Source organism: Mustela nivalis, assembly GCF_964662115.1.
Source record: "Mustela nivalis genome assembly, chromosome: 17".
NCBI lineage: Eukaryota > Metazoa > Chordata > Mammalia > Carnivora > Mustelidae > Mustela > Mustela nivalis.
In genome coordinates, this window is record NC_139036.1 from 49382792 (window position 1) to 49403672 (window position 20881).

The 20881-nt window shown below is 56.5% G+C and overlaps 1 protein-coding gene across 1 annotated transcript in view; it reads right to left on the bottom strand.

Annotated features, from left to right (window-relative positions):
- Positions 1 to 3043: 3043 nt before the first annotated feature.
- Positions 3044 to 20881, bottom strand: part of CACNG4 (calcium voltage-gated channel auxiliary subunit gamma 4) — a 59747-nt gene continuing 41909 nt past the window's right edge. The window contains exons 2-4 of the mRNA XM_082706809.1: positions 15211 to 15294; positions 9781 to 9921; positions 3044 to 6083 (exon numbers count right to left, since the gene is read on the bottom strand). Of these exons, the coding sequence (XP_082562935.1) occupies positions 5545 to 6083; positions 9781 to 9921; positions 15211 to 15294 (764 nt within the window). The 3' untranslated portion in view covers positions 3044 to 5544. The remainder of the gene's footprint in view (positions 6084 to 9780; positions 9922 to 15210; positions 15295 to 20881) is intronic.

Here is a 20881-nt window from a genome sequence, read left to right on the forward strand (position 1 = left end):
GTTCTAGAACAGTCCACCTGGAGAAACTCCTTGTATGTTGTCAGTCAACAAACAGTCCTGAAAGCTCACTCTTAATGCTCCTTGCTGAGCTGGGGTATTTATGTACATTTCCCCATTTGCTGAAGGGCTCCCTCCCCATCTGAGCCAGGAGGAGGGAATGGGGGCTCCGAGATGTTGGGGGCCTTGCCCAGGGCTGCCTGCTGGTAAGTCGGTCTTTCTGGCTCCAGGCCTGGTCCCTGCAGCTGCCGGGTGGACGCGGGCCGGGAAGGGCTCGGCAGCTGTTCCCTCCCAGCCTCAAGCTAGGCTAGGCTTCTACCCTGGTGGCCTGTTTGGTTTAATTCCATCAGCCTTTTCTGCCTGAAACCCAAGCATCCCCACCCCACCCCACCCCGGACAAGCGTCCGTTTTCCCATTTCCTTCTGCCACAACCTGACTGTTCCCCAAACTGCCAGCTCAGAAGCGAAGAGGGGAAAGGCAAAACTCAGCAAGTGTGGCAGGGCACGGAACCCTAGAAATAAATGAACGCGTTCTCCTAATATGTCCACAGCGTTGAGGCCCAGGGACCTCGCCCGCCGGCGCCTTTGTCTCCCTCACTGTGGAACCAGGCCTGTGCGCGGTGTTGGGCATCGACATTTTGGACTAGGTCATTTCTGGCGGGTGGGATGAAGGTGGGGTGTGCTGAGCGCCGTCCCTAGCCGCCACGCACTAGATGCCAGGACCGCCACCCTCTTCCAAGTTGTGACAGCCAAGAACATTTCTAGACACTGACAAGTGTCCCTTGGAGACCAAAATCACCCCTGCTTGAGAACCACTGGGCTCGTGGCCACTCCCGTTCATGAGTGTTGCGAACATCTTCAAAAAGGATTTTTCCTCCTCCTTTTTCTTCCGGGAGTCCCTCTCTCCCTCTTTGGGCTTATTTCCTCTCCTAGGATGAAGGCATCAATGAGAGGGTTCCTACAGTACCCATCCCTCCTGCTGGGCATGATGTCCAGCATTCTGTGGTTTTCTGTCTGGATCGAGGTGCAAACTCAGGCCTATTCCTCTAAACTCCGGGAAAAGGGAGCCTGGACCCATTTTACAGATGGGGCGTCTGGGGCAGGGAAGAGGCCAGGCGTCCCACTGGTGCTGAAGGAGGGCTCCGGCCACACAGAGGTGGATGCAGTCCCAAAGTCAGTGTCAAGGGGGCATGTCCCCCAAAGACTGGTGGTGGGGGAGGCGAAAGAGGGAGGAACTGAAGGACATAGACCAGACCAGGGAGCTGGGACTGGCCAGCCGCTCCCTTCACCGGTTTCCTCCCTGACTCTTAGCGATGTGACTGTGTTATTGAATTCTGGCCAACCGCACATGAGCAGAAGGGAAAGTCACAGCTTCCTGGTCCATTAAGCGTCCCGGCAAGTCTCTCCTCTTCCCAAGATCGCCTGCCCTCTGTCTTCTCCTTCGGGCTGCAGGATGTCGATGCCAGGGTGACGTCGGAAGCCTAGGTCGAAGATGAAGGAGCCTCCCCAGGATGGGCTTTACCTCTGAAGGCCCCACCCCCACCCCGCCCCGTGGGTGGGACTGGCCACGAATGAGAAGGAAACTTTTATTGCATTAAGCCATTCTACGATGGGGCACGGAGGAGTTCTGGTTATGCTGGTGGTCTGCTCTCAGTGATGCAAGTGGAGGGAAGACTGGGGGGCCGTTGTTGGGTCGGTTCTTGACTGCTGCAAATGAGGGGGGGCTGAATTTTGAGTTGACGGAAAGCCGTGACCACGTGAGCCCCATGTTGGAGGCATCGCATCCAGAGACCGCTGCGGGGTTCCACCAGAATGGCTGCAAAGCTCGTGCTGAGCCAGAGTTTCCTGAAGGCTAAGAATAAACAGGAGGCAGGGACATTTTGGCTCGTGGGGCTTGTGCTGGGCAGCATTGGCCCAGCCTGGCAGAGGCATCGGCCTGAAGCTTGGCAGGGGCCCAGTCGGTGGGTGTGGGAAGTCGAATACCCCTGGCCCCGGGACCTGGTGGCTTGTCTGGGACCTCCGTCTCCCCATGTATCTATATCAGGCAGGAGGACGGAGGGTCAGAAAGCCAGGGTTGAAAGATCGGACCCGCTGGGAGTGGTTTCTACAGCCATCGGAGGGGACTGGGCACCCTCGCCCTCTCTTTGCTGGGACCAGGGTGAGAAAGGTCTTCTTGAGGCTCAGAGTTTAGTGCTTCTGGGTTCCAGGAGGAGCAGCAAAGCTTGGGGCTCTAGGAGGAAAACCCACAGTCTGGGTCCTGGAAGACAGGAGAAGCTGTACTTGGATGTTGAAAGCCCCGTGGGCTGCCGCTCGGGTAGAATGGGGGTGGGGACCCCAATCATCCCCTTGTCAGCTCCCGAGAGGGAGTTTGAGAAGCCAAACCCGCCAGTGCTGGTCTGTGAGGGTGAAGGTGCTGGGACCAGACGGAACTTGTGACAGTATGTCATCATTGCTCTGATCAGAGGGGTCACACCGTCCCTCTCTCTGACCCTGACCTCACTCCTCAGTGGCTGGGGGTAGTGGTGGCCAGCTGCTGGGCCTGGGATTAGGTGGCCTGGTCCCATGTGGCCTCCGGTCTGGCTTCACCAGTCATTTTGGTACTAGGCCATCCTTTATTTCTTAATCATTTCAGAATGTGGAGGGCAAAGGAGGCTGGATGCCTTAGAAACCCAGCCGGGCAGCATAGGGCCCCCGAGGCTATGGTTGCATCAGTCTGGCTGCCGCCCTGCAGAGTCCTGAAGACAGATCAGGCTTGCTCGGCTGCCTGCGTGCCCCCACCGCTGCCCCAGGACGGCCGGTCCACCTTCCAGCCCAGCCGTGGACGGCACCTGGACGGCACTGCCCAGCAGTCTGAAACCCGGTTAAAGCGGGAGAAACCCACCTTGACCAGCACAGAATCCACCCTCCCTCCCCCTTCTCCGGGAGGCCCCATTCTGTCCCCCGGACTCAGGGACACACTATTTGCCTTAAGTGCTCACCAAGACTTGAGGGGAGCTCTATCTACCCTTCCTCCCGCCCCCACAGCAAGAAGAGAGCATTTTAAAAATGTTTTTATTTAATTAAAAAAAAGACAGAACTAACAACCCAAAACCAGTAGTCGGTACAGGATTCACAGGTGCTTAACTGGCGAAACACACAGGGGCTGGTTGGAGAGGGCCGTGGGGCAGGAGGGGGCGGCCACGGGCCACTGCGTCCGGCCCTGGACGCAAGGTCTCGGACCGACAGGTGGCAGGGAGCCGGCTCCGCGCACGTCCCCGGGGACAACCTCGGCTGAGAGGCGGTGAGCAGGAGGGGTGGCCAGGGCCGAGGGGCCGGGAGCCCGAGGGGGCATGGTGGGGAGCAAACCCATGAAGACCAGGGGCGCTGAGGTGGTCCTGCTCCTGCTCTTCTGTCCTTTGTTTTCTCTTTTCTAGGCTTTCCTGGTCCCTAGAGCGGGCCCCACGGTCTCTGCCTGGGACTGGGCAAGAGGTAGGATTCATTGGAACACAGCTTTCTCTGTGAAATGACAGAAACCACCAGGGCAGCAGGTGTGGAGGTGGAGAAAGAGCACAGCTGCCCGGCTTTGGGAAGGGACAGAAGAACCTGGGGACCTCGCTGGGGGATGGGCTCCCAGATTTTGCCCCCTTCCTTCGAGTCTGATGCGATGGTGTCCTAGATGGGGGGTGGGGGCAGGCTGCCGAGGGCAGTCGGGGGTAGGGGCGGGACGGGGACAGGATTGGCCCCAGCAGGGCGGGCCACGAGCCCTGACACGCCATTATTCACGGCTGCACATGCTTGGACAAACCACCACACAAAGCCAACCTCAACAGGAGGAAGGGGTTTCGAGCAAGCACAAAAGGGTCCCCAGCACACGGCGCCTCCATGGGCCCACACTCTGGGGCGGTCAGGTGAGGGGGTCCTCGGGGAGATGTCCTCTCTGGGGGTGGGGGGGGTGAAGGATGTTGGAGGTGACCATGACCCAGATCTGAACTCCTAAGGGGTTGAGTCCACCCCGGGTTGGGGGGGAGTGAGGGGGGGGTTGGGGGAGGGGGTTGTCGCTGAGCAGGTGGCTGAGGTAAGAATTTGCTTGTCACTTCTAAGGATGACAGCTACTGGGACCACAGACGACCGCTCGAGGTGGGATTACCAAGTCTCAAAAAGTAAGAAAGGATTTGTCTTTAGAAAGCACGTGTTTGATATAAAAGAGGGCGAGCTCCCTGTTCCAGAAAGTTTGGCTTCTCAACCCACACACGCTTCCACGTTCGCCGCTTGCTTCAGGAGGGGAAGGGATGGTTGCGGATGGAAAGAATGTCAGACGTGGAGTCGCCTCCCCGGTCCCTTGGGGCTGGGACGTCCCTCTCGCAAGGAGGGAGGACAGCACGGTACGGCCTTTCCATCCACATATTCTCGGCTGAGCCCTTCACGGGGGTGGCAGAAAGAATCACAATCCCAGGCCTTTTTAAGATGAAGAAACGAATGTCACTTGCTTCCCCGGCCTTCACTGGCAATCAATCGTGATTAACGGCTGCTTAGGAAATGGACGTTTGATCTGATTTTTTGGTCGCTATTTACCCTTGGGTCTCCTTTCTTGCTCAGAATTTCAGGCTCCTGTTGCCAAATACCAGCGTGTGTTTGGGGCGGGGGGTCTGCCCCTCCCTCTCCCCGAGGAGGGTCAGAGCAGCTCCTCAGGTCAGTGGGGAGCAACCTATGGCCACCTTTCCTCAGACCCGTGGAATCTTCCAAACTCTCAAGTACCATCAGTGTGTTCTGCCCTTCCCGTGGGAGGCAGAAACTTCTACAAGCGGATAGGAATGCCAGCGACAGGCTCTGGCTTTTACCTCACCACCACCCCCCCAGCCGGCGAAGGCCTCCCCCTCTGCAGATTCTTCCACAGGCCTTGGTCTCCTCAGGTTGAGGGAAGTTGGCCCTAGGACAGCACAAAGGCCAAAGCACCAGCTGGCCACAGGGCTTTCTCCTCAGGATTACTGTTATTTCAACAACTGGCCACTGCCAGAGACAGAGAGAGAGAGAGAGAGAGAGAAAGAGAGAGAGAAAGAGAAAGGGCACTCGATAGACAGGAAGGGGAAAGCTCTGGCTTCCTTGTTTTCTGCTCACAGACTCGGAAACCTCAGATCAGAAAGCAGCAGACCAATGTCCAAAGGTCCCCGTGTGTCCGGTGAGGCCCTCCCAGGGGCCCAGCACCGAGGCAGGTGGGGCGGGGTGGGGGGGGGACCCCAAAAGCCCATGCTTCTGGCAAAATGTGTTTCCGGGAGGAGATAATGGCTCGATTTTGTCTTCCCCGGGGGTCTCTCCAGGCCGTGCAGCCTCAGGAGATTTCAGAATCCCGGGGGCATCAAACACGCTCTCTGGGGACAAAGTGAGCCTTCCGCCTCCACTTCCCATCTCCCGGGTGGCTTGGCGCCCAACCAGCCCGCGACACTTGCTGGAGACCAGGGAGGGGTGGGTCTGGCTTCCGTCCATCGTTGGTCCGTCTTAAGGGGCAGGTGCCCTCGTGTGGGATCCACACGGCGGTTCTGGGGACAGGCCGGCGCTGAGAGGAAGGGGCAGCTCACACAGGGGTCGTCCGCCGGTTCAGCATGCTGACGTGCAAGCCTTCCTTCAGGTCCTGCTGGAAGAAGTCGTGCACCTGCAGGAAGCTGGCCTCCTGGTCGGGGCTGTAGCTGGCGGCCGTGGTCACCTTGAGGGGCTCCCTGGACAGCGTGTACATGGACAGCTCGCCCATGGGGATGGCCCCGGTGATCTTCAGGCCCACCGGGGACGCCGCCCTGGAGGGAGAGGCCTCAGTGGACCTGGAGCTGGACCTCGAGCGCCGTCGCCGGTACCTGTAGCTCGGCATCCGGGCGTACGGAGACGAGGAGGGAGCCTTGAGGAACTCCCGTCTGGTCTTAAACCTCAACTCCTTATTTTTCTCAATGTAAATGTTCACAGCCAGGACTCCCACGGTCTCGGCCACAATGAAGGACAGGGCTCCAAAGTAAAAAGACCAACCGTAGTTGTAATGGTTTTTTTTGTCTTCGTCGCGCTTGTCGCTCGGGTCGCCGGTGTTGCTGGAAATGTAGACGATGATGCCTATGATGTTGCTGAGGCCTGGAAGAGAAGCAGAAGAGGGGGTGGGAGGGAGGGAGGCAGAGGTTAGACCCGCAGCTGGACCAGCCGAGGAGGAGGGGCTGGTGGCCACACTTCCCCGGACGGGCGCTGCTTTGTTCCGGTCGTGAACTTTCCTTTAAAGTTGTTTGGTTTTTTTTTTTTTAAAGATTTTATTTATTTATCAGAGGGGGGGGGGAGAGCGAGCACAGGCAGACAGAATGGCAGGCAGAGGCAGAGGGGGAAGCAGGCTCCCTGCTGAGCAAGGAGCCCGATGTGGGACTCGATCCCAGGACTCTGAAGACTATGATCTGAGCCGAAGGCAGACGCTTAACCGACTGAGCCACCCAGGGGTCCCTGTTTTTCTATCATTGTTATGTCCAGTCTCTCTTCCTCCTTCCCCCTCTCTTTTACACACACACACACACACACACACACACACACATCTATTGTTTCTTTGCACAATACTCTTTGTCCCTTTGCCTTTTTCTGGAACAGTCTACCTGGCAGACGGTTCCACGTCAAGACAGAGAGAGCCGTCCATCTTTCTGAGAGCCCGTGGCAGCCGCTGCACAGACATGTAACCGGGGCTCTGCCACGGACGTCCAGGAAGCGCCTAGTCCTCTGCGGTGACAGAGCTGTCACAGACAGCCTTGTGTCCACACCATCCCACACACGCACGACTACAACCGTGGGATGAACTCCTTGATGTTAAACCTCTGCCTCCTCGGATATGTGCATTTCAAAAGCTTAAAAATAAACTTTGGGGACATTAGGCATAGTGAAAAGTTGTGAAGAGGATGCGGAGAGCCCCTTTCTAGCTCCTCGCCGGGTTTCCCCCGTGAACGGCTGAGGTTACCGCGTACGTTTATCACAATCAGGAAACTCCCCGGTATGTTACTACTCACTATTTACTTATTTGAGAGAGAGAGAGTAGGAGCAGGGGAAGCGGGAGAGGGAGGAGCCGACCCCCACTGCACCCCCCTGTTGGCTGTCTCTGTTTGACTTGATCTTCCCAGAAGAGAGGTTCGGTAGAGCCAGGCTGCCTGGGTTTGAATCCGGTTCTACCAACAACCAGCCATGGAACTTTGGGCAAATAACTCAGCTTCCTGTGTCTCCGCATTCTCACATGCCAGACGGGAGTCCCCGTGGTACGTCCTTCCCGGGGCAGATGTGAGGACCGAAGGGGCTGGGACATGCCCAGTACTTAGCACAGCAGCCGGCACAGGGTGGGGCGGCTTTCCTGTTCTCTCATCATCCGCTGTGCTTCACTGGGCAGTAACGTGTCGTCTGGTCTCCGCACTTTGCCCTCCGTCCTCCCGCAGAGATCCGAGTGTGGACGGTGCACTCCAGGCCCTCCCGGCCTCTGGACCATACCTCTCCCCAGGCTCTGACCATTTCCCGCCTCAAATGGCTTCTGGGTCTAAATCACCTCACTGCTGGGGCTGGAGAGGCCTCGAGCTGGGGGCCCCATGTGTGACCCCTGGCCTGCCATGGCCGTGGCCCATGATCAGAGCTTCCATAAACCAGGGAAAAAATGGGAACGAGTGGACGTCATCTTGCTCGTCTGCCGAGACTGCTCTTGTCCCTGCTTCCTCGCCGCTCTGGACCCGTGTTTTTAGAGGAGTGTCCCCGGGCTCCAGGGACCTGGAGCACTGGGTATGGTTCCTCCTGGGGAGATGGGCAGCCGCCGAGGGCCCCCCCCCCCCCCGACATGGGAGGCTGACAGCGCTGGGCACAGCCTGTGTCTCTACCACCAGATGGCCTCAGGGAAGCCACCTGGGCCACCTGATGGCCTCCTCAGGATCTGGGATGCTGTGGTTGTGCTCCCTGGGCACCGGGTACCATGGCCCTACTACTTGGTAGTGGAGGTTGGTGCAATTCTTCTTTCCCTTCCTCGGGGAGAGGAAAGGGGGGCAGGACTCAAACCTTATGGCAAGGATTTCTTTAATGGTTCATGCCTTCAAAAAGCCGGGGACTCAAAGGAGGAGAGAGAATTCTCCTCTCACCTCTGCCCCGGGAGGGGCCAAGAAGGAAAAGCATGGGGGCCAGGCCAAGAAGGAGGCTCTACACTCGGGCTCTCCTTGCCAACACACACACACACGCACACCCTGCACTCTTGACACACACACAGAGACACACACACACAGTATCAATTGCCTTGGGAGGACACAGACGTGGAAGGGATGTCGAGACAGGAGCATTAGAAGCTGGCCGAAAGACTTTAAGCCAGTGCCTTGACTGCTTTGGCCCGAAGTCACCTTCCTTCTCCCAGAGAAACCACAAGGAGTGGACAAGATGAGGTCAGGCACCGTGAGGCCCTTCCACACCTGTTCCCGCAGCCCCCCACCACTGTCCTCAGCAAAAGAAACTCGACCACCAAAGACCACCACCGACCAACGCCATTGCTGGGATTCTCACTGACCCTCCTCATGGGACTACTGGGCTGTTTCAAGATGCAGAGCCCAGGCCAAGCTAGGGCTGCCTCACCAGAGCGAGGGAAGAAATAAGATGCTTTGAAAGCAAGAACCCTGTTATGGCCTAGCAGGGAGCTATGATAACCATTTAGGAAAGAATCTCTGAATTCAGGGCCACCTGGGCGGCTCAGGTAAGCACCTGCCTTTGGCTCAGGTCATGATCCGAGAGTCCTGGGATCGAGCCCCCTGTCGGGTTTTCTGCTCAGTGGGGAGCCTGCGTCTCCCTCGGTCTCCCATTCCTCCTGCTCTTTCTTGTTCTCTCTCTCTCTCAAATAAATAAATAAAATCTTTATTAAAAAAAAAAAAAAAAGAATCACTGAGCTTTGTAACACATCTCAAACTCACGTACTAGAAGGCCTAAGACATTAGGCAGGTCCTGTGTCTCCTGACAGAGACCCCTGTTGCAAGTTTATCTGAATCCCACAGGGGCTGCCTGGAGCCTTCAGGACACCACCGGCCAGTTTCGGCCCCGGCAGGAGCCCCCTCGAGACTCCCCCAGAGACTCGGGCCAGAAAACCCAGGGTTTGGTCCTGGACTGTGTATGGGCTCCCACTTCCGGTCCAGACTTCTGCCAGGTCTGCAGTGGTGAGACATGAGTCGTGGTGTCTCCATCAAGAGGAGGGATGGTGTGAAGTCATTTGGGACCAGGTAGGCTGGGGGAGCGTGGCGGTCACCCACGGCTCTGTGGGTTTTCACTGGGTCGTGGAGGGCGGCTCCGAGGTGCACCCTTGCCAGTAACGTACCCCCTTCACCCTGTCCTCACCTGGTCGGCTCCTTCAGGTCCTGGCTTCCGTTGAGCCCCTCTTGGTGCCCCCCGGTCCACCCCACCAACTCAGCCGGGCTTCCCCATCACAGGCTTCTGAGGCTCCAGCCCTGCCCTTCTGGGGCACTTTGCACACTTGGACTTATTAATCTTTCTGGTCAAGGTGAAATTCACAGAATATAAATTAACCCTTTAAAGTGCACACACTCATGGCTTAGAATCCTCTGGAATGTTGTGCAGCCACCACTGCTCTCTAGGTCCAGAACATTGTTCATCACGCCAAGCAGAGACCCCATGCCCCTTAAGCAGTGGTTGCCCACTTCCGCTCCCAGCCCCCTCCCACTTGGACACCTGAAATCAATTTCGAGAAATAACTTTACACCTGCCCCCCACACTCCCCCAGGCCCATGCATGCACCAGGACGCAGACCCGGTGCGGGGGAACAGAGCTGGCGACTCACCCGCGGCCACAAAGAGGATGCCCGCGCTGAGGACGATGTTGTTCTTGTGGCTGTAGAACCTTCCAGCGCCGATGCACAGCCCGCCGAGCAGCAGCAGGATGGTACTGAGGATGGGGAAGACGCTGGAGGCGCGCACGATGCCTGGGTTGGGCAGGAGACAGAGGGGAGGGCAGTGAGAGGGGCTGCTGTCCTGGGCGTCGCCATGGGCACCGGCCAGGAGCCCTGAAGCTTGGGGCCCTTCCCCTGACCTTGAAGGTTCCCATCAGGCCCTGGAGACCACGGTGGGTTGGGAGCTGGCCGGGTGGGTGCCGCTGGGCCAGACTCAAGGGATAGCCCAGGCTTGCTGGTTACTCCCTGCAAGATGCCAGGTGGCCTGGAGTCATGTCTGCCCGTGGCTCGCTTAGGCTCTCCCTGGGTGTGGGTCACACTTCTGCCAGCCTGCAGGCAGGAGAGCCCCTCAGCGACATCTGGGAACTGCAATGAGAGTCATGAAAAGGCTGGTCTGCCTTCCGTTCAGATGAGACCTCACAATCCACAGAGCCTTTCACCGGCACCATCTCTAAGAAGCCTCTGGAAGGCTGGGAAGTGGTGTCCACAAGAGGCCGCTCTGATGGGTAGCTGAGAACACAGGCTTTGGCATCAGACGGTCCTGAGTCTGCTCTGCGACATGCTGGCTGTGTGGCTTGGGTCAAATCACTTCACCTAAAACGGAGCTCGCCCGTTTCCGGAAAGCAGCTCACAGTGGTACCTACACCTGACGGTTGGTTTTGTACGAATAAGGGGCTTAGCACAGGGCCTGGCCGTAGCACACCCTTCCTAGGGGAGCTTCTCTCTCTGGCCCAACCCCAGGTGACACGCAGAAGCACGGGACCTCCCGAGGTCACAGGGGATGGGGTAGCTACACAGAGTGGGACACGAGCGGACCCTGCCACCCAGCGGAGCTTGGTGTGCACATTTGCTCCGCCCCCGATGAGGGGGATGGCCAGGGCCATGGACTTCTGACAACAGCAGTCCCCTCCTTTATAACCCGGGGAGAGTAGTCATACCTATCTGTGGGGGTTGAATCCTTCCCGCCCCCAGATATGACCACGTCCCACCCACGGGAACCTACAAATGTGACTTTTATTTGGATACAAGCTCTTCGAGGCTGTGATTAAATTAGGGATCTCAAGAGGACACCATCCTAGATGAGGGGGGGTCCCAAATCCAAGGACAAGTACCCTTGTAAGAGGAGGGAGAGAGACAAGCAGAAGACAAGGCACCTGGGAGAGAAGGCGTGTGAAGACAGAGACAGAAAGGGGTAAAGTAGCCCCAGGTCAACGACAGCCGAGCCATAAACGCTGGAGAGGCAAGGACACTTCTCCCCCAGGGCCCGTGGAGGGAGTGCAGCCGGGCCAGCACCCCTTGAAGTCTTCAGCCTCCACACCCATGAGAGTAAATTCCTGTCCTTTGAGGCCACCCAGCTCATGGCACTTTATCCTGGGTGGCCCTAGGCAAAGAATGCACTCCCTCCATTTTGGAAGGGCTCTGGAGACCTGCGTCCCTCTTCCTTAGTGTCTGGCTAGGAGGAAGGACAGGAGGAGCCCCGAGCTCTCCTGCCTGATGCACCTGCCTGGTACACCTCCCAGCCCAGGAGAAATCCTGGCCTCAGGGACACTTGGTGGCCCCAGCAGGGGACAGTGAGCCCGGGAGCCCTGGCAGGCGCCAACTCCTGAGCCAGCTGAGGGAGTCTGTGGCCTCTCAGCCTCTGAAGGCAGCATTTGTCCCCTTCCTTGTAAGCCCACCAGTGTGTGCCCTGCTTCACAGAGGGGGCTTTGTTGGGGGCATTAAATAAAGCTCTTCTCTCCAGGACCTCCTCCTCCTCCTTCCTCTGCCTTCTTGCAGCCACAGGCTCTGGGAGGAGGTTTCCCGTGGGCTTGGGAAACATGCCTCTGAGCCGTGCTGACCAGAAAAATCTGATTTCAGCTCCCCTTAGATGTCCTCGTTCTGCAGACAGGTTGGAGGCTGGAGAGGAGGAAGCCTGGTTCCTCCAAGGTCCCTGAGGTCAGACTTGGCTCCGAGCCATCCACCCTGCCCAGGTAAGTCATGTGTATAACTATCCTTTGCCGCATAGGCTCATCCCCGAGTTCTGGCTGTGCGGACACCAGCTGGGGTCGCTGTGGACGGTGGTATGAGTTGGGTCTTGCACAGAGCTGAGGGACAAGTGGGGCTGAGGTCCAGCCCACGCATCACAGCCAAATCTAGCCAAAGCTAGCCCTGTCTCTCTAGAGGATGGCCACCTCCTCTAACTCCCCCACAGGCACACCATGACCTCCCAGCAGCCCTGATACCCGCTCTTAAGGCCTGACATGGGTTTAGTACAGAAATCAGCTGCCTGCTGGGAAAATGCGGAGCCTGGAGAAAGGGCACCAGGCACAGGGCAGGGTGGATGGGAATCTCTAGGGTTGGTCTAGTGGAGCCGGTGGAAGAGACATGGCAGACGGGGTGTGGGGTGGTGACCCTCTCCACACCTGCCTATGGGTCTATCAACTAGTGTGGGCACTGCCAGAGCCCCAAGGCTGGGAGGAAGCCCTCTGACAGTTATGCAACTCAATGTATGAGCCTGGTTTCTCTGGAAGACCTCAGAGCATACGGCCTGAAGGTTGACCTTGTTCTTGACTTGTTGAACACAGCCTCGGACCTGCTGGACAGCTAAGGTGCACCCCAACAGGCTCTCCCACAGGCAGACATCATGGTACCTTCTGTGACCTTCTCAGACCCCCCTGTTCTCCACTGGAATGTTAGCACCAGGACGACAGAGCGCTGTTGTGTTCACTGCAGTATCCCATGTGCCTAATACAGTGCCTGGCACATAGGTCCATAACCACTTTTTGTTAAATGGGTGATGAAATGAGCTCTCGTGACCCTTGTCTCTCTCTCTCTCCTGTGCGTCTATATGTTTTTGGGATCACAATAGTCTGGGGACCAGAGGACCAAATATTGGGAATCTGGGGGGATGGTCACAGTGACCATCCCCTTGGCTTGTCCCCAGGGGTTGCCTCCTTCCTCTGGCTGAAGCTCCCAGGTACCTGCACTCTGAACCTTGTTTCAAGACCGCTTCCTTGTTTCCGCAGACCGTTTCCAACAAGGAGGAAAAACACCTTAGATCTGCCCTCCGCCCCAGTTCCAGCAGCAGCTAGAGCTGCCGGCCCAAAGCCATCACTTCTTCTTGTCCTTGGGCTTCTCTGGGCTTGTTAATGAGCCCGCTGCTCCCCGCACTGTGTACACCTGAGGAACGCTTTTCCTTCCCAAATGAGCTTTCGTTGATGTTCCGTCACCATCAATCTGGGAAAATCGCTGCTAGGCCCCTCCTAGTCCTTTCGACCCCCAACCTCAGGTACCCTGGCCGAGTATGAGGACAGCAGAAGCCTGAAGCTGGACAGGAGAGTGGGCAGCACATTCCTGATCTACCCCTCCGCATCCTTGTTCCAACCTTTGGCATCCTGCCCTGGGCCCTGGGAGGCACAAGCCATGCACAGGATATGGGGGCTCCCTTGCCTCTGGCTTTGGGAGGAGAGTGCAGGGGAGTGTTCCCCCGCTTAGCTTCCTTCCTGAGGTGGCTGCCTTCCTTCCTAAAAGCCACAGCTCCTGCCAGGCAGCCCTGTCTTCAAGCATCCCCCTTCCCAGTTCCCATACCTGCTTTCCTCACCGGCTCGGCCCAGGAGGGGAAGGGCTTCCCCTAGCTGCCGTGCTGGTGGTCTCACCATCCCCCCCAGTTTCCCTTAAGCCCGCCCCCCCCTTTGTAAACAGTCCCTCACTAGCTCCCCTTCCTCCACCCCATCTGAGCCAACCAGTCTGCTTCCTGCTGGGACCTCAAGCAGCTACATTGTCTGGTCTCTGGGTCGAAAGAGATTGCAGGGCTCCGGGCATGAAGAGGAGACAGGGGCAGGGAAGTAAAGAGGAAGAGCCAGCGCGCCAACGGCCATAACCTCAAGTAAGCTCAAGCGGGGAAACAGGAGAGGGGATGCTTTGTTTCTCCAGGCCTCGCTCCTCACACCCCCAGTGGGGGCAAATCTGCTCTCAGAGCCTTAAGAACCGCCTGAGTGCCCTGAGTAGGGCAGAGAATGGCAGGTTCTGAGTCGGGCTTCATTTCCAGTTGAGCCATCCCCGCTGGTCTGAGCACCAGGGGTCGCCCGGGATGGCTGTGCAGGCCACGCACTGTACAACTTGAAGGGTGTCATTTATGCCACAGTCTATGTACATGGCATTCCTTGAGCAGTGTGTCAGCTGCACGGCCATTTGCGGCGGCCCTGTGGGCTATCATTTGCTTGCTTCCGTGTTTTCCCCGCAAAAGCAGAAAGAAAGGACCGGCAAGAGGAGGAAGAGAAGGTGACAGAGGGATCTTGGGAGGCAGATCTAGCCCCCGATTTTTTCAGGTTCTGGGCCCGGCCAGAGCCGCCCAGCACTTCCCCAGACCCCACGGGAACCGCACGCTGGACTGTTTCCCCGGATGACTCAGAACCCAAATCCTTTCTCTTAGGAAAAACAAAAACGAAAAACGATCCAGAAGCAGGTGCAGAGTAGACTGAGCTCTCTCGGAGGACGCTGGTATCGATTCTCCATAACTGAAGCCGGGCCCCGGCCCCCGAGGGGGATGCTGTGAGCAGCTCTGTGTGTGTCTTAGCTAATGGGAAAGGGAAAGTGGCTTCAAAGCGGGCATTTCTTCCATTTCTGGGCCCTTCCCTGGCTGCAGCCTCATCCTTCCTCCCAGGGAGGTATTCACAGGCCCGGCAGTGAGATCCAGCTTTAGGGTGTGGAACGGGGTTTGTCCTTGTCCAACATATGCTGTGACTTCCTGTCGGGGGACTAACCCGGCCACAGGGCCTGGGCATAGGCGGGGGCTCCCCCAGCTGGTGTCGTGAGCGTGGACATCAGAGCCGGCTCGGCCACCCCTCCTTGCCTTCTCCCCCAGGCAGCCTGAGGGTGCCGCTTCCTCTGAATTTTCCAGAATAGAATGCTGGGTGTGTGGGGCGGGGGTAGGCAGGCCCAAGGCTGGCAGTGCAATGTATTTAGGCTATCGTGCCCGCCCTTGGGATGCTTGGCCTGGGCAAGCCTTTGTCTAACCTCCTTGCCCCGGGCCCAGAAGCAGCAATTGGTGACTCTGGAACTAGTCATGACCAGCCGCCCTGGGGAGGGGGACGCCCACACCATTACCAGCCTCAGTCTCCCCAGACGTGGGCCTACCCACCAAGGAAGCCCACTGGGAGACAGCCCATCACGGCAGTGTCGGACCAAAGTCCATCCTCTGGACTAAGAATCCCGACCTGGAAAGGGAGAGAAAGAGCCTTCGGAGGATGTACCCCCTTTATGCGCACGGGGCCAGGCTTTCTACCCGTAGCAACCCCCTCTCCCCTACACACACCAAGGAAGCGAAAGATTCCTGACACTTACGAAGGAGATACTCGGAGCTGTCGTGGTCATAATCATTGTCCTCTGGGAAGTGATTGATCCGGAAGCAGTGGCCTTTATAGATTCCTGGGGAGAGCAAGAGGGAAAGATCATGGTAAATGTTGCATGGGGCACGGGTTCACGCAGCCGCTCCCTCCAGCCTCGTATATGGCGTGTGTGCCAGGCTCTGGGGCAGGCCCGGGGCATGGAGAGAGGAGAGAGGCCCGCTCTGGCATCCCTGGTCTGTGCGGAAGTGGGCACACACACAGAAGGACCACGCAGAGGGACGAGCGCCCAGGACGGGACCCTCTTGGTCATGGTCCACGTCTGGGCACCTGCAAGTGTGAAAGGCCCACCAGCAATGACTATGCGGGGACAAGAGCTGAGCTGCTCAGGGCAAGCAGGACGTTCAATCCATCGGATCCCCTGGCCCGTCTGGTCCAAGGTGACTGCAGAGCCATCTCGAAAAATGATAAAGAATTTGCCCCTGGGAACTGTGAGAGGGGTCGTTCCGGGTGGAGGAGGAAGCCAAGAAAAGCAAGGGCTGGGGTCCGAGCCCAGCAAGTGGTGGGAAGTTCTGTGGCCGGACTCAGTAGAACCCCTGTGGGGGAGGGGCTGGGCCATAGTGGGGCAAGGTCTGGGTCTGGGTCTGGGTCTGGGTCTAGCTCAGGGTCCGATGAGTTGGGATGAAATCTTACCCTGAGATGTCTGTGTCTTTCCTCTCTCCTAAACACTCATAAATCCCTCCTAACGTACACTCCGAATTTGCAGTGAGCAGCGGGATTCCAATCCCCTCACTCAGTGTGATGGCGGGAAGACAACACGGAGCCGGAGAACATTCCAGAAAGGCCGATACCACCTCCTGCCTGCTTTCCCTTCCCGGCTCCAAGAGGAGGCCTCCGCAGAAGGGGAGGCAGGACACCCAGGGTAATTTTGCAACTGCAGGAGGAGAGGCCAGGCCTTCCTTCCAGAAACTTCTGCTCTGCTCTCCTGGCCCCTGCTCCCCTGTAGTCTGGGAACAGCCAGCACAGAAGTGGACACGGGTGGAGAGCGGGGCCCCCAGGGTGCCCTGCCGTGCCCTGCCAGCCCAGCCCCTCACGCCCAGCTCGGCCTCCCTGCTTCGGCAAGGAGCTCGTCCTGACAGCGCCGCTTGGCTGGGGCTGGGGCCGTTTCCACCCCGGGGCCAGTTCTTGTTTTGCAGCTGCTGCCAAGCATCCCGCTGGCCTCGCACAGCCCAGCCTGACCTCTCAGTCGGAGGCAGAGTCAGAAGCAGGGCGTGCGCCAGCCCAGCATCCGTCTCTCGGTGCTTCCAATCAAGAGCCGCCCCTGACGCGCGCGGGGCACGCTGCCCTTCCACCTGTCCCCCAATTAGCCGGCTCGCCGGCGGCCTCCCCACGCTGTCCCCTCTGCCTTAGCTGCTGCCTCCAGAAAGCCGGGGAGCTGGGGGAGGACCCCCGCTTCCCGAAGGCCCAGAGCCCTCGAGGACCCACTGGTAGGTGGGCCGGATTTGGTCAGGGAGCAGTAGGAGGACAGACTGTGGGTCTCAGAGGTCAGGCCCTGAGTGGGATAGGGGTTGACAGTGTCTGCTGTGCTGAGCCAAGCAAGAAGGACTCCACGTCCTCATCTGTAGAATGGGAACAACTTCACGCTTTGCTAGGGATGTCAGAAGAATCACGAAGGGCAACACTTGAACGGCCCTCAGATGTTCCTGGGTCCCGGCGACGGCTCGGGAAAGGCTCGCTGCCGCTGGCCCCAGAAACCTTCCACCCTTTACTCCGCGGGTCCTGACCCCTCCCTGAGCCCCTGGGTCGGTGGAGAAGCACGAGAGGTCGTGAGTGAGAGGAGAGAGCACAAGGGTGGGCATCAACGGGTCCCACGGAGGCCGGAGGGGACCAGCCACACCTTCCCCTCAGGCCGGGCTGTGGGGGCCCAGAGCCAGGGTGTTTGTGGAAACACAGGGTGTTTTCTAGATGGGCGAGGTGGGCCAAACCCGCAACCGTTCTTCCCTCTCCCCACTCACCTTGTTTGGGTCATTTTATGGGCCTCAACCAAATCGCATGTGCTTGTTGGAAACAAGTGCAATAGTCAGAGGTTGACAACGAAAAAGTAAATAATGTCTCTTCAGACTCGTTTTCTAGAGACCAACGAGGTGTGTGTCCCCACGTCTTCCTCTGTGTGTGCACCGGCACGTGTCCGCCTACGCGAGTTTCCCCCATTTTGTTTTTTTTTTTTAAATTGAACTTTTTGCTTGGAGGTAATGGTAGATTTGTGGGCAGTTGTAAGAGTTAAAAATACATATACCCTCCGCCCAGTCTCCCTCAACGGTCACATCTTGCAAAATCGTAGTCTGACAACCAGGATGCTGACATGGCCACAGTCGAGAGAGAGAGAGAGAGAGAGAGAGAGAGAGAGAGAGGGAGGACATTTCCAGCACCATCTTCCTCCTGCCTTCCCAGCGTCTCCTTGACCCACGGCACCTGCCAAGCTGTTCATTTGCACAGAATTGTCATTTCAAGAATGTCCTTTGGCTCTTTTCTCCCAGCATTGTTCTCTTAAGGTTCATCCACATTGTGTATAAACACTTTGTGTATAAACATGTGTATAAACACTTTCTTTTTATTGGCCAGCGCTATGCCACGGTATGGAGGTAACAAGGTTTGGGACATCTGACTGTTCAAAGCGATTACAGCTGTGACGTCCTGCTATCTCTAATAATGTTGCCGCGAACGTTCACAGGCGAGTTCTTAGGTGAGCCTAAGTTTTCACTTCTCTGGGATAAATGCCCAGGAGTATGACTGCTGAGTCGCATGATAGGTTAGTTTTATTAGGGGCTCCTAAAAGTGATTTCGAAGATGCCTTTTTTTTTTTTTTAATTTAATTTTATTTTCTTGACAGAGATCACAAGTAGGCAGAGAGGCAGAGAGAGAGGAGGAAGCAGGCTCCTTGCGGAGCAGAGAGCCGGATGTGGGGCTCCATCCCAGGACCCTGAGATCATGACCTGAGCCGAAGGCCGAGGCTTAACCCACTGAGCCACGCAGGTGCCCCGCCTATTTTTTAAAAAAAGATTTTATTTACTTGTTTGACAGAGAGATCACAAGTAGGAAGAGAAGCAGGCAGAGAGAGAGAGAGCAAGAGGGGGAAGCAGGCTCCCCTCTGAGCAGAGAGCCTGATGCGGGGCTCGATCCCAGGACCCTGAGATTACGACCTGAGCTGAAGGCAGAGGCTTTAACTCACTGAGCCACCCAGGTGCCCTGAAGATGCCTATTTTTTGGGTGGAATTATGCTTTATGCGTCTATCCATAACCTGCATTTCTCATTTAACATATGTACAAACATCCTTCCAGGCCAGTACCTATAGATTTAACTTCTAGAAAAAACTTTTGTCTATTTTTCATAAAAAATAACAAGTTGATACGAATCCAACAGTTGCTGGAAATCCTAGCATCTAGGCCAGGAAGCTCGCTCCGGCACTGACAGCGTGAAAGGAAAACATGGCCTTGGTAGAAACGAGGAAAGAAATATATTTATATATTCAACCTGAAAACAACACTCGGGTTTTGACCTGTTAGCTTGCATACGGATATCTTTGCTCCAAATGCTCCTGTAGTATGTCTTGCTGCCCTCAACTCTACATTTAGGAGAGAGAGTTAATATTTGATAGAATCTGTACATAGAACTCACACTGTCCAACGTATCAACTTTTTTTTTTTTTAAAGATTTTATTTATTTATTTGACAGAGAGAAATCACAAGTACACTGAGAGGCAGGCAGAGAGAGAGAGAGAGAGAGAAGGAAGCAGGCTCCCTGCTGAGCAGAGAGCCCGATGCGGGACTCGATCCCAGGACCCTGAGATCATGACCTGAGCCGAAGGCAGCGGCTTTAACCCACTGAGCCACCCAGGCGCCCTGTATCGACAGTTTTTAAAAGCCATTCTTTTTCGTGGTTGCATAGCCACCCACAGTCATGTTTTGTCATTTCAGTTGGCCCACAGAATCCCTTTCTTGGGGCCATGTGCACACACTGAGAATCCTACCATGTCCTATTACGCTCCGAGGGACGTTGAATCCACACGTGCATTGCGCATCGACTCCTTTCTCTTTCCTTTCTTCCTTCCTTCCCTCCTTCCACTTTGAGCCCTTATCCACAGACAGAAGGGATGGGCATTGTTGGGGGTTGAATTATGTCCCCCTGAAAGATGGACTAAAGTCCTAACCCCTGGTACCTGTGAATGTGACTGTTTAGAAGTAGGACACTTGGGTGGCTCAGTGGGGTAAGCCTCTGCCTTCGGCTCAGGTCATGATCTCAGGGTCCTGGGATCGAGGCCCGCATCGGGCTCTCTGCTCAGCAGGGAGCCTGCTTCCTCCTCTCTCTCTCTCTGCCTGCTTGTGATGTCTGTCTGCCAAATAAATAAATAAAATCTTAGAAAAAAAAAAAAAAAAGAAATAGGGTCTTAAAGACCTAAGCAAGTGAAGATGAGGTCACCCTGAATTCGGGTGGGCCCTAAATTTGGGGACCAGTGTCCTTATTAAAAAAAGAGGGGGGACTGTGGAAAGAGATACACACAAGGGAGAAGGTCATGGGGAGAAAGAGACAGATCCTGGAGTGACATGTCTATACACCGAGGGATGCCAAGGATTACCCGCCACCACCAAAAGCTAGGGAGAGGCAAGGAAAGATCCTACCAATGTCTCAGAGGGGCCACGGCCCTGCTGACACCTTGCTTTTAGACTTCCGGCCTGCACCACTGGGAGACAAGACATTTCTGTTGTTCCCAGCCACCCACTCTGTGACAATTCATCACGCTGGCCCTAGGAGGCTCATACACGTGTTGTGCTGTGTGGGAGAAAATGCAGTGTGCCTCCCTCACTCCCCAGGGGGCACCGCAGCCCTACAGAAAGGTGAAGGCGCCCTGCCCAAGGTCGTGTTCCATCTTCCGGCTCCTCAGTCAGCTGTGGGAGTGTGGGCAAAACTAAGAAGTCGGGTTCACTAGGCACCTCCTTGTTAATTGTGCTGGAATGAAACTCCTGTGGTCTCTCAGGCCCAGGCTTCCAGAGCACCTTGGCCAGTCCCCATCGGGGTCCCAGATCCTCTCCTGATTCTCTCGCTTTTTGGTACCTGCCGGCCACGGGGACCTCATCACCTCCCCAAGGCATTCCATTTTTAAACAGTTTTAACGTTGAACTTCCTGAAATTCCTGCCTCCCTCCACTGGTGCTACTCACAAGCTCTAGGAATGAAAGAATCCCTTGGCCATGCTCGGACCTTCGAATCACTGAATGTGTCTGACAGGTTGGAAGTCAAAGCTACTTTTCTAGCTGCCCAGGATTTGCAGGGGAGGCCGGAAGCTGAGGACAAGCAATGACCCACCACCTGCCAACATTTGAGACCAGACCCCTCCCCCAGCAACCTTATTAACAGGCAGGATACCTGACCCCCATCCCCGTCAACCTTATCCCCAAACCTAGTCTAAAGAAGGAGGGCTGTGGAGAAGAAGGCGCCACTTGTCATTGGTGTATGGAGAGTGAAAGAGATTGCTCCCTTCCCCTAGAGTCAAGGATTTGTGTATTTCCCTTAAATGAATGTCACCTCTAGGTCAGACATCTTTAGTTCCTTCAGTCATTTCTTTATTGATGGTTCCAAGAGACATCTCCAGCCTAGCTCCCTTCTTTGGGGCA